This window comes from Myotis daubentonii, chromosome 4 (assembly GCF_963259705.1).
Source record: "Myotis daubentonii chromosome 4, mMyoDau2.1, whole genome shotgun sequence".
NCBI lineage: Eukaryota > Metazoa > Chordata > Mammalia > Chiroptera > Vespertilionidae > Myotis > Myotis daubentonii.
In genome coordinates this window covers 79,294,061-79,306,923 of record NC_081843.1, presented here as the reverse complement: position 1 = coordinate 79,306,923, position 12,863 = coordinate 79,294,061, and the positions used below count along the sequence as shown (strand labels likewise).

The window sequence follows — 12,863 nt, the reverse complement described above, 5'->3', positions numbered from 1 at the left end:
TGCCCTTTTTAAATATTAAAATCATCTTTATTTTGGAGTCATCTCAATTTTCTTTTGTGTTTCATTTATCTGTTTCTTCATATATCAGTTCCACAGTGTTTTAATTATTGATGCTGAATACTGTGTTTTTAACATCTGATGGAACAAGTTATTGCCTCATTGCTGTTTTTCAGTTTTCTTTGCTACACTTATTGTAATATTCTTAAAGGAGTTTTTTTCTGACTCTGAGTGAATTTTTAAGAATTTCATTTAATATGCCTGAATGAAAGTGCATAATGATATTTTTGTAGGGAAACTGATCAAGCAGAAAATGTTAAACCTATGGTAAGAGGACGATTCCAGAGACCTAAACCCAATTTATCAAGGGCTGTTGGGAAGAAACCAATTCTTTCACAAGGTAAAACAGATGCCAAGAGCAAGAATTTACATCCAGAAGCTTCAGTTGAAAAGGTATGGAGCAAGAGACTTTATAGATTTTAAAATTACAAAAAATTTTTCCTAAATAGTTGGAAATAAAAATGTTTAGTTGTAATTAAAAAATAATGTTAGTGATACTAACACAAAGATACAAGAACTTACACATTAATATTAAATGTTTTACTAGTGTCTTGATTATGCATTTTCTTCAGACCAACTTCCCCATTCATATTAAATTTGTCTTAGCCAGGCCAATGTGGCTCAGTGGTTGAACATCAACTTATGAATCAGGAGGTTGTGGTTCAATTCCCCGTCAGGGCACATGCCTGTTTGCAGGTGCGATCTCCGGTGGGGAGCATATGGGGGGGCTGGCCGATCAATGATTCTCTCTCATCATTGATGTTTCTATCTCTCTCTCCCACTACCTTCTTCTCTAAAGTCAATTTAAAAAAATATTAAATTTGTCTTACTAGGCTCCTGCTTTATTTTATTTTAAAAATATATGTTTTTATTGATTTTTTGAGAGAGGAATGGAGAGAGAGAGGAATGGAGAGGGAGAGAGAGAAAAACATTGATATGAGAGAGGAACACCGATTGGTTGCCTCCTGCATGCAACCTCTCTGGGGATGGAGCCCATAACCTGGGCATGTGCCTTGACCAGGAATGGAACTGGCGACCTTTTGGTATGTGGGACGATGTTCAACCAACTGAGCCATATCGACCAGGGCTTATGCATATTTTTTTAGAACTAAGACAAATTTCAAACATCCTCAATAATGACATACCTGACTTTTCCTATATGAAATTATTATTCAAAATATTTTTTTTTCTCTTTTATCAAGTTTTTAATGTATGAAATCTGAATCCTGCCTGTGATATACATGACATCAACTTTTTTAGGTCAGAGTTGTGGCTAACATCACTTTTACATTCAGTCTTAAGCAACTGAACCAGCTCTCTATACCTTGACTGTCTGTCCTCCTAACATACTATAACAGCCTGTACTAATTCCAACATAATATGTATTACATTGCATTTTAATTACTAGTGTGTGGATCTTATCAGATTGGGGTTCCTTGAGAGCAGACTTTCATGTTCACTGTGCCTTGAATACCAATTATTTACTAAATGAGAAATGAATGATAGAACAGTGTTTCTATTCAAATGGTATGTATCCATAATTATTGAGCATTAATTTCCAAATATTCTATAATTTGATTTAGAATCTTCAAATTTAAATAATAAACTTATACCAAGGCTTTCACTTAGTTTGTGCTAAATCATTTTTAAAATGTGTAGCTTCAGAACATTTATTATAAAAAGCTGTTTTCATATACATGACTAACAACTTAAATTCACCATACATTTACTTCATTTTTTGGCTTGACCGTCTAGTAAATCTTTAGCTTCATTGATTTTGGCTGCTATATAAGGAGATCCTCCCTTGTCTGGGTGATTTAAAAGCATAATTCGTCGGTGAGCATCTGTTATTTTTCCTTTATTGGCAGTAGGGCTTACACCTAGTATTAATGCTGCTTCTCGTTTTGTCATTTTGGGTTCAAACCCACCTCTGTAATAGCCACCACTGAAGGCAGATTTTGGTAGACTTTGAAAAACTTGTTTCACTTGAGGCTCCATATGCTTCATGGCTTGCAAAACATAACGGCCTGCAAATCCTGCAGCAGCAATGGTCAGTCCAACGGCTACCACTGTACTGGCCATGGCTCCGGCTCGGCTCCCCTGCCTCCGCCGAGAGCGCGGTTCATCCCAGCCCGAAAGGCCGCGGCCACAGCTCCCCGCCGCTACCAGAAGGCGAGGGCGCCATCAGCGGGGACCCAACGTCCACGCTCGGGCGCCCGCTCAAAATATTTTTTAAACCATAAAATTTTATCTACAACCTTTTCATCTAAACACAGATACATTGCTCTGTTTATCCTTTATAAACGTAAACTTTCTTTTTATGTATGTAAACATTTCTATAGTTTTTTTTATAGTTTTTAATCATAAAATTTTGTTTTTGTTTAATATCCATTGATGTTTTAGAGAGAGTGGAAGGTAGGGAGAAGAGAGGAGAGAGGGAGAGAGAGGGAGAGGGAGAGAGAGAGAGAGAAAGAGCGAAACATTTATGTTAGAGAAACATCAGTTGGTTGCCTCCTGCACTTGCTCTGACCCAAGGACAAACCTGCAGCCCAGGTACATGCCCTTGAATAGGAATCGAATCTTCAACCCTTTGGTGTGGGCCGGTGCTCTAACCACTTAAGTCACAGCAGCCAGGGAAATCATAACATAAAATTTAAAACTTCTCGCTCTAAATTTATTCATTTTAGTTCTTGGGAGTAAGTGATCTTTTTAATTAAGGTTAATTTATCAATTTACTAACCGTTTCCCTAATGGTGGATATTTGGGTTATTTCCATTTTTTAAACTCTTGAAATAAAAGCAAACAATTTTTTAAATAGGGCTTTCTTAAGGTAAGACATAGGATAAATTTTCAGGGGTGGTGAGAGTAATGGGTCAAATATTTTTAATATTTTTATAGGTCTTGTGCATTGTCAGACTGACAGTCAAAAACATGACTCTATTTACATTGCTACAAGCACCAAATGAATGTTCCTGTTTCCTTATATTCATGCTAGCATTATATTGTTTTAAATTTTTTATTTTTGGTAAAATACTTTTTAAAATGGTAGTCTACATTTTTTCCTATTATGTAAAATAGCTTTTTTTATCATACTTTTTATAATTTAGTTTTATTATAATTATATAAGGTATTTTTAACTTCTAGAAAATTAGGGAAATATACACTCATGTAAAAATTAAAACCTTCCTGTCCGGTGTGCCTCAGATGATTGGAGCCTCTCAATCAGTGTTCTCTCTCCCTCTCTCCTTCTCTCTAAAAATCAATGAAAACATATCCTTGGGTGAGGATTTGAAAAAAATGAAAACAAAAACTACTTGTAATTTCATTATTCAGATGCAACCAACATTTTAATTCTTTCAACCTTTCTTAATTACAAAATTGAGTAGTAGTAGTAATTCAGTTTTGTATTCTTTGGTATTTAACTTCTATAAATATTTTTCCATATCATTAAACATCTTTTGAAAACATGGTTTTTTAATTTAGTAAATTCATAATATTCTATCAGTGGATGTGAACTGAGTTTATTTAACCATTCACTCATTGTTGAATATTTTGTCTATTTACAGCAGGGATGGGGAATCTTTTTTCTGCAAAGGGCCATTTGGATATTTATAACATCATTCACGGGCCACACAAAATTAAATTAGCCTGCTATATTTGGTCACACATTTAATTAACTCACCCCTAATGCCTTGGCAGGGCTAGACCAAATGATTTTGTGGACCTTATATGGCCCATGGGCCAGACTTTCCCCAACCCTGATTTAACAGTGTTTGCTATTTTGTATAATATTCCAGTGAACATCTTTGTACTTAAATTTTAGTCTAAATATTTTAGAATAGAGTCTTAGCAATCATATTACTGGGTCAGAAAGGATGAATATTTTTAAGGTTCTTGATTTATATTGACAAAAGGCTTTCCAGAAAGGATATACTGATTTGTGATTTGTCAGTAATGTATAAGGTTATACAGGATTGGGCAAAAGTAGGTTTATGGTTGTGAATATGTGAAACACAATTTTATTCTTGTATTTTTTATTAATTATTGTATTATTTTCCATATGAACAACTGTAAATCTACTTTTGCCTCACCTGTTATTTTTTCTAATACTTTCATCTGTATGTATGACTTTAAAAACTCTTCTGATTAGAAGTACAAAAGAATTTTTTTCTTTAAATTTCCTTTTACTTATTGCAAAGTTTCAACTTTTTTGTGTTAAGTAGATTAAATGTAAAACATTGAATTCATAGACTCACGTGGAAAAGGATAAAATGAATTCATTTGACATTTCTGGAATGGAGAATACAGCGAGAGAGAACTCAGAAGCTGATACTGTATCTAAGTAAGTATTTAGGAAGTAGAATACAAATAGTAACTCTTAGGAATGATTGTACTAACTTTTCTACTTGATACTGTCTGAAGTTTATTTTCAGTTATGCACTTTAAGTCCATTTTTAACTATTGGAGTTGTTGAAACATTTAAATAATGCTCGTTATGCTTAATGTTGGCATAGGCAAAGTAGGTTTACAGTGTGAGTATGCAGTTTATTTTTGTATTATCTATACTAATAATCTATACTAATAAAAGGGTAATATGCAAATTAATCATCATTCTGTAACAGGGATGGCGGCGCCCATAGCCTCAAAGGTGGCGGCGCTGAGTGGGCGGGATGCTTGGCTTCCTTCGGGTGGGACGCTTAGCTTCCTTCATCGCCCCAGCGATGAAGGAAGCCAAGCCTCCCATAAGCCCCAGCCAGCCGCCAAGGGCCAGCCTCTGGGCGGCAGCCACGGAGCCAGCCGGAGCAGGCGGGAGGCGAATCTGGCCCGGAGCAAAGGCGGAAGACGGCGGCCAGAGTGAAGGCCTGGGTCCTGGGTTCTGGAAGGAAGCCGGTGCCGGCAGCCAGGGAAAGGAAGGCCTATTCTTTTTATATATATATATATATATATATATATATATATATATATATATATATATATATATATATTGATTTTTTACAGAGAGGAAGGGATAGGGATAGAGACTTAGAATCATCGATGAGAGAGAAACAACAATCAGCTGCCTCCTGCACGCCCCCTACTGGGGATGTGCCCGCAACCCAGGTACATGTCCTTGACTGGAAATCGAACCCGGGACCCTTCAGTCCACAGGCTGATGCTCTATCCACTGAGTAAAACTGGCTAGGGCGGAAGGCCTATTCTTGCACGAATCTTCGTGCATTGGGCCTCTAGTTATAATCATAACTTGCATGTCTTTTTCCTTACAAGCAACTGTGAACCTACTTTTGTCCACCCCTGTGTTGTAGAAATAAATTATTATATGGATCCATTGATTTAGCAATTACATTTCTCCCTCAACTTATTAACAAGCTTATTAACAAAGTCTTGTTATATAAGTTAATGGGTAAGATAATGTGTTTCTGGATAATTTTACTTACAACAAGGGGTTTCAAAAGGGAAATTTAATTTATAATGGAGATCTAGAATAGACATTGATTGCTCCAGTATGAATCTGAACCAGTGGATTTTGGACTGTATATTTATGCCATAATCTGTTTCCAGTGCCCTGGTAATGTACACTATACAATATTATCCTTAGTGGGGAATTGTAGTGCATGCTTATCAGGTGTAAATTTTCTAATTTTGTGATGAAAACTTGATTTTAAAATGCTTTTTATAGTCAGGTTTCCAGAATTATGGCTTGGGTTCCAAAGATTCAAAGTGTAGAAGTATGAATATCTTTGAAGGATATTCTTGAGGATACTTGTGAATTATTTTATATTACAAGTTATTTGTACCTGAGAGAAGGGAATACTAAAAACAAGCAAGTATGTGACTTCAGAATAACTATTGATTTGATTCCTTTGTAATTGTTTTAGTTTGAGTGGAAAAATGAATCTGCAGGAAGATAATCAACCAAAGGCTTTCATACCTGCACGACTGAGGGCACGATTACAAAGACCAAAGCCAAATGTAGTTAAAGCTGCTGAAAGAAAAGAAATCCTTGCATCACAAGAAGAAATTGGGGCCAATGTAGAAAAGAATGAAAATGAATCCTGTGTTGATATAAATGTAAGTATTCTGATTCTTCCTAGTGTTTTTGTTAAATATATAGCCTCCTTTCACCTTCTATTTATATACTTTCATTGATTTCAAAGAGGAAGGGAGAGGGAGATAGAAATATCAATAATGAGAGAGAATCATTAATTGGCTGCCTCCTACATGCCCCATACTGGGGATTGAGCCAGCAATCTGGGAATGTGCCCTGACGGGGAATTGAACCAAGACTTCATGGTTCTTAGGTCAACCCTCAATCGCTGAGCCACGCTGGCTGGGCCTCACCCGCTTTTTGAACAGTAGTGTTATACTATTGTGTACATTGTTCATTAAATAGAAGTCTAAAATCTCATAGGCAGCCACTTTGCTATTGTAAAGCCATGTAACTCAGCTCTCTGGATTTGGGGCATTTATATGATGGATCATCGACTTTCATCTTACCTCATATTTGGACTTGCTTTTCCCCATTACTCTGCAGATTTTGAATTACACTTCCTTTTGAAAATATGGCTCGATATGTGAATTTTAACGCTGCCAGAAACAAAATGTTAAAATCTTCCTACTAAAATATAATTCTAAGAACAAAGATTATGGATTTTAGTATATTTACATAATAACTAGTCTTTGGGATAAGGGTAACAGTTGGCATAATTTCCAAGGTCTGTAATGTGATTATAATAATAAGATAGATTCAGAGAGATAGACCCCAGGGTATAATTCTTACAGATGAGACTAATGCAGTTACTTGCTTTCTGATTGGGAGGAAACAAGGGCCTTTGAGATGAGGTAAAAGCTGTGGCTTAGGAAATTTTCTAACATATCTAAAGAAAAAACAACATCATTGGACTATCATTTTATGGTTTTGAAATGTTACTGGTTTTTTTGTACTCAAATTAGACATTATAAATGATTGTTTCATTTTAAAAACTAAAACTTTTAAAAAAATTGTGTTTGTTATCAAGACTCCTCAACAAACAGAAGATCAGTCATGTGACATCACCTCACAATCTGAAAAAAAAGATACTTCTTTTCAAAATGTGCAACCAGATGAGCCCAAGTCTCTTAATGAATGTCTAAGGTAAGCATCATCTTATTATATAATTTCAAAATTTTGTATAAAGTTTTAGAAATTGTTAATTTTTAAAAACAAGCAAATCAGACTTGATTTTTTTGTATATCAAATTACATAATATCTATAATAATAAAAATGTATGCTAATTAGACCGGACAGCCAAATGACCTTCCAGATGTCCTTCCAGACGAAGCTGCAGCGGTGGGGGCCGAGGCAGAGGCGGTTAGGGGCGGTTAGAGGCAGGCACGTGAGCAGTTAGGGGCAATCAGGCAGGCAGGTGAGTGGTTAGGGGCAATCAGACAGGCAGGAGAGTGGTTAGGGGTGATGAGGCAGGCAGGCAGAGTGGTTAGGGGCAATCAGGCAAGCAGACTGGTGAGCGGTTAAGAGCCAGCGGTCCCGGATTGCGAGAGGGATGTCGGACTGCTGGTTTAGGCTAGATCGGTTTGGCCTGTGGGATTGAGCCAAACTGGCAGTGGAACATTCTCCGAGGAGACCAGGATTGCAAGAGGGTGCTGGCCTGGCTGAGGGCCCGGGGCCTCTAGTTTAGAAATATGACTTCATTTTTCTTTTCTTTTTTAAAATATGTTTTTATTGATTTCAGAGAGGAAGGGAGAAGGAGAGAGAGAGATAGAAACATCAGTGATGACAGAGAACCATTGATCGATCGGCTGCCTCCTGCACACCCCCCACTGGGGATAGAGCCCACAACCCGGGCATGTGCCCTTGACCGGAATTGAACCCGGGACCCTTCAGTCCACAAGCCGATGCTCTTTCCACTGAGCAAAACCAGCTAGAGCTATAACTTCATTTTTCAAGGCAATTTATGTCATAGCCTTCATGTCAATTTGTCAGTTTTGGGTGATTTGAAAAGAGCTACTCATTATAAATTAGACCTTGAGTTCACATGGATAGGATTACCATTTAACATGCATGTTAAATCGTATCTTTGTCCAAATGTGATAACGTTTCTTATTTTTTAAATATTTTTGATTCTTTGAGATTTGATTGATCCCATATTGCCTTAAGGTTTACATAAATTTTATGTAAAACATATGTAAAAACCCATACTTCTCACAGCCAAAGCTCTTTTATATTTGTTATTTCCCTTCTGGAGGGCACCAAGCCAGATTGATGAAATTATTAATATACTTTAATTTCTTTTTCCTTTTGGGAATATTTAATGTGCAAAAAGAAGTGAGCATAGACTAATGGACTCCCATGTATACTTACTATCTAGTTTCAACAATTATTAATATTTTTCCAATCTTTCCATTTAAATTCTGGCCTATTTTATACTTTCTTATAGCAGTATTAGCCTGTTTACTATCTAACCTCAGAGTGAAAGCTCGGTTTCCTGAACTATTTTAAAGATCTTTATTTGAAAAATTCCTTTATTCTTCACTTCTTCCTTCCTCTATTCTTTTGCTTCCTATTTCCCTATACTGCTTTTCCCCACCCCCAAACTATTTTACTATTCTGCTACAGAATCTCTGGGTAGAATTCTGTACAACAACATTATTTGGTACATATCTCTGATATAGATATCTCGTATCTGACAGTTTGGATTTTTTGTTTATATTTTTTTTCTGTTTAAACCATATTTCATTAAAAAAAAAATCCTCACTATAGAGGACATGCTTTTTATTGATTTTTAGAGAGAGAGGAAGGGAGAGAAAGAGAGAGGGAGAGAGAGTGAGCGTATCATCGATGCGAGAATGAAACATTGATTGGTTGCCTTTCACATGTGGCCCTACTGGGGATTGAACTCATAACCTGGGTCCGTGCCCTGGCTGGGAATCGAACTTGTAACCTCTTGTATTGGATGATGCTCTAACCAGCTGAGCCACACCTGCCAGGGCTAAACCAAACTCCATTTAATAGTTCATCTTGGCTTGATAGAAAATTAAGTTTTTCTCTTAGTGGTCTTTGGGTTTTAGAACTCTGGTAGATATGTTTATAACTAACTAGAGGTCCGGTGTATGAAATTTGAATTGGTAGGGTCCTTAGGCCTGGCTGGTGATCAGGGTTGATCTGTGGGGCAACAGGCGGGGCGATCATGGGGGCCCCCGCTGGCACCGGCCTTGGCTGGCCTGGGTCCTGCGGGCAGCTCCTGCATTGAGCATCTGCTCCCTGGAGGTCATTGCTTGTCATAGCGACCGGTCGTTCTTCTGGTCGTTCCATTGTTTGGTCAATTTGCATATTAGGCTTTTACTATATAGGATAACCAGTCTGATCTCAACAACTATTTCTTTTCAAGGCAGTGTCCTTTCTGTTTTATCATGTGGTCTTTCTGGTCTTTGCATCTCCAACATTCTTAAAAACAATTCTAAGATTCTATGTTTTATTAAACCATATGTCTCTTTGTATCTAATAGGCAGTTCTCCTCCCTCCCAAATACTTTGAATTGTCAAGGTGCTATGTAAGAGAAAGAGAAAATAAAGAAAGAGACTCTGAGATGAAGAATGCATTAAAAATTCTTCTTGATTATATAAATTAGCAAATATATCTAAAACATTTCTCTAGGCTAGTTTGGCATCCTGTGTACTCATATGATTATTTTATGGAGGTTTATAAATATTTTGTTGATTCTTAAACTATTTAGAAAAACACATGTGGACCATGGAGTAGATTTGTAATTTTGTGCACATTCTTCTCCTGTCTTCTCCAGTGATGATCCTCTTTTTTCTTTGCCTTTTTCTTTAAATTTTGTGATCTTGGAGAGTTGTGGATCCATTATATGTTTTAAGTTGAGGAATAATTGAGTACAACTTCATATATGATTACTAATCTTGGGTACTGATCTTCAGTTAGCTATGCAGGTGATAATGAGCTCTATAAGAGGAGATCTGCCTCATTCACCATTGTATTCTCAGTTCCTAGCACATGCCTTCCTGGCATGTAGTAGGTGCTCAGAACTATTTGTTGATTAGTTATTCATGAACTCCAAGTAATGTGGTACTGATTATTTATCCATAAAAGTAAAGTTTATTGTCCTAACCGGTTTGGCTCAGTGGATAGAGCATCGACCTGTGGACTGAAGGGTCCCAGGTTCGATTCCGGCTAAGGGCATGTACCTTGGTTGTGGGCACATCCCCAGTGGGAGGTGTGCAGGAGGCAGCTGATTAATGTTTCTCTCTCATCGATGTTTCTAGCTCTCTATCCCTCTCCCTTCCTCTCTGAAAAATCAATAAAAAATATATTTAAAAAAAGTAAAGTTTATCCAAGACCTTTGATTACTCAGAGACTATTTAAGCACATGGAATATAATCGTAACATTGTGTATTTGTATCTTAAAATTTGAATTGATACTAAAATAATGATATTATTAATAAATCTTTTGCTTAAAGCATTTACATGTTTTAAGAATATGCTAGTGTTTAAAATATGACTTTATAATGATACTAGAAGCCCAGTGCATGAATTCGTGCATGGGTGGAGTTTCCAGAGGTAGGGTAGGGGGCTGGGATGTGATCAGCCCTCCGGGCGGGTGGTGGAACACCCTTGCTGGCCCGGGATCCGGATCCGTCCTGCTGACATTCGCTCCTGTTGTCGGGAACCACCTGGCGTTTTATATGGTTTCTTCCTTATGGAGTGTTTATGGAGGAAAAGCAGCCATTGTGCCCGAGGCCGACTTCCAGGAGGCCAGCAGTGCTGTCGGGATTGTGCTGGCGGTGCTGGTCTGTCGGTGCCTGTACTGTTCTCTGGAGATTGGATCTGCAGAACTACTGAGGGAGTGAGTGGCTGCCGCCTGGCTGGTGTGCCACACTCGCCACCAGTGGGCAGCTCCTGCGTTGAGCATCTGCCCCCTGGTGGTCAATGTGTGTCATAGTGACCGGTCTTTCGGTTGCTTAGGATTTTATATATATAGATTTTATCTTTTCCATGATAACCAAACCAAGGTTGCTAGTACACAAACCTCACTAAAAGCTAAATATTCCTGGATGGAGATGAAAAGTATCATAAGTCAGAAAATAGAATAAAACCCACCGAGGACTAAGTAAATTAAATTTTCTTTACCAGTTGGTATTAATTTTTCATTGAATGGTATCTGTTCCTAAAGTTAATGATAGTTGAAAAACACCTCAGTTACATAAACAAGTACAATTTGAAAATTAGTCTTACACTAAGAACCTGTCTTGTGTTATCAAAAATTGCATTGAAAAACATGTTTCAACAAAGAAAGATAGGTTGGGACATAGACAAGTTCAAACAAGCACTAACATAGTTGTAAATAATTTAAAAAGTAAACAAAATTTTTCCTTTTGTTAATCCTCACCCGAGGATATTTTTCCATTGATTTTTAGAGAGAGTGGAAGGGACGGGGAGAGACAGAGAGAGCAAGAGAAACATTGAGGAGAGAGAGACACATCGATTGGTTTCCTCCTGCATGGCCTGACTAGGGCCAGGGATTGAGCTTGCAACTGAGGTATGTGCCCCTGACTGGAATTGTACCTGGGACCCTTCAGCCGGCTGGCCGATGCTCTATCCACTGAGCCAAACCACCTAGGGCAGTTTTAACTCATTTTTTAAAAGCTGTTGTATACACTTGTTCAGACTAACATTGCTGAAATGCCCAGTAACACTCAGGAAACTGCAAAATACTGTTCATTTAATCCTTCCTTTTAGTCCCAATTTGTGTTCTCTTAGAGAAATGTCTGTACAGGAAATACCATTTTAAATTGTTTTTAAAAGTGAGGTGTGAACCTAGTTCTTAGTCATAAGGCTATATCTTTTTCAAATCATGCCTCCATCCAGCTGTTTGGAATGCCAGCCAAGTCTGGCCATGTAAATGGGGCCCTTAACTCTATGGTAAGTCATATGTCTGTGTAAATGATAGTAGGGGCAAAGATGTAGGAATAGCGTACACATTGGGCTAGCTCCAATGTAGAGCCTGGAGGAGAGTTTTTCTTCAACAGTGTTTGTGAAGAATGGTGTGAATGACAATTAGTAGGAAACTACTCAGGGCCAATTAGCTGCTAATCTAATTGACCTAACTGATGACTTTTTCTTTATATATGTCTATATGTAAATAGATATTTTGTTATTTTAAAATTTTACCATAATTTCAAAAGATGCAATTTTCCTCTTGATTTTTATTTAAATTTAATTTTATTATTTTTAATAAATTCTCTACTTAATTTTGTTTTTTAAATTTTTATTTATTGATTGATTTTAGAGTGAGAGAGAGAGAGAGAAACATCAACTTGTTGTTCCACTTATTTATGCATTTATTGGTTGACTCTTATATGTGCTCTGACCAGGGATTGAACCTGCAACCTTGGCATATGGATCAATGCTCTAACCAACTGAGCTACCTGGCCAGGGCTCTCTCTTAATTTAATTTAATTTTTATTGATTTCAGAGAAGAAGAGAGAGGCAGAGAGAGGTAGAAACATCAATGATATGAAAGAATCATTGATCGGCTGCCTCCTGCACACCCCCTACCAGGGAATGGGCCCACAACCGAGCATTTGCCCTGACCAGGAATTGTACCATGACCTTCTGGTTCATACTTTAGTACTAAACCATTGAGCCATACAATCCGGGCTCTCTTTTAATTTTTAAATTTTACTCAGAGATTCCTTGGGCTTTCTTAATTTTCTTATTTTTTAATTGGAAAGTCCCTTGTGTTTCAGTAGTGAGTTCGCAACCATCATCTCTTCAACAGACAGTCTGGTTT

At 37.3% G+C, this 12,863-nt stretch overlaps 2 protein-coding genes across 11 annotated transcripts in view; one reads left to right on the top strand and one right to left on the bottom strand.

The window, feature by feature from the left end:
• Positions 1-12,863, top strand: part of BDP1 (B double prime 1, subunit of RNA polymerase III transcription initiation factor IIIB) — an 89,154-nt gene that overhangs the window by 37,588 nt on the left and 38,703 nt on the right. For all 10 annotated transcript variants that reach the window (XM_059694382.1, XM_059694377.1, XM_059694384.1 and 7 more), the window contains 4 exons: positions 291-450; positions 4,308-4,399; positions 5,934-6,126; positions 7,074-7,189. In XM_059694382.1, the coding sequence (XP_059550365.1) occupies positions 291-450; positions 4,308-4,399; positions 5,934-6,126; positions 7,074-7,189 (561 nt within the window). The remainder of the gene's footprint in view (positions 1-290; positions 451-4,307; positions 4,400-5,933; positions 6,127-7,073; positions 7,190-12,863) is intronic.
• Positions 1,714-2,272, bottom strand: LOC132233553 (mitochondrial import inner membrane translocase subunit TIM14-like). Its single transcript, XM_059694387.1, has one exon. It carries the CDS (start codon positions 2,137-2,139, stop codon positions 1,789-1,791), a length of 351 nt encoding a protein of 116 aa, XP_059550370.1. The 5' UTR covers positions 2,140-2,272; the 3' UTR covers positions 1,714-1,788.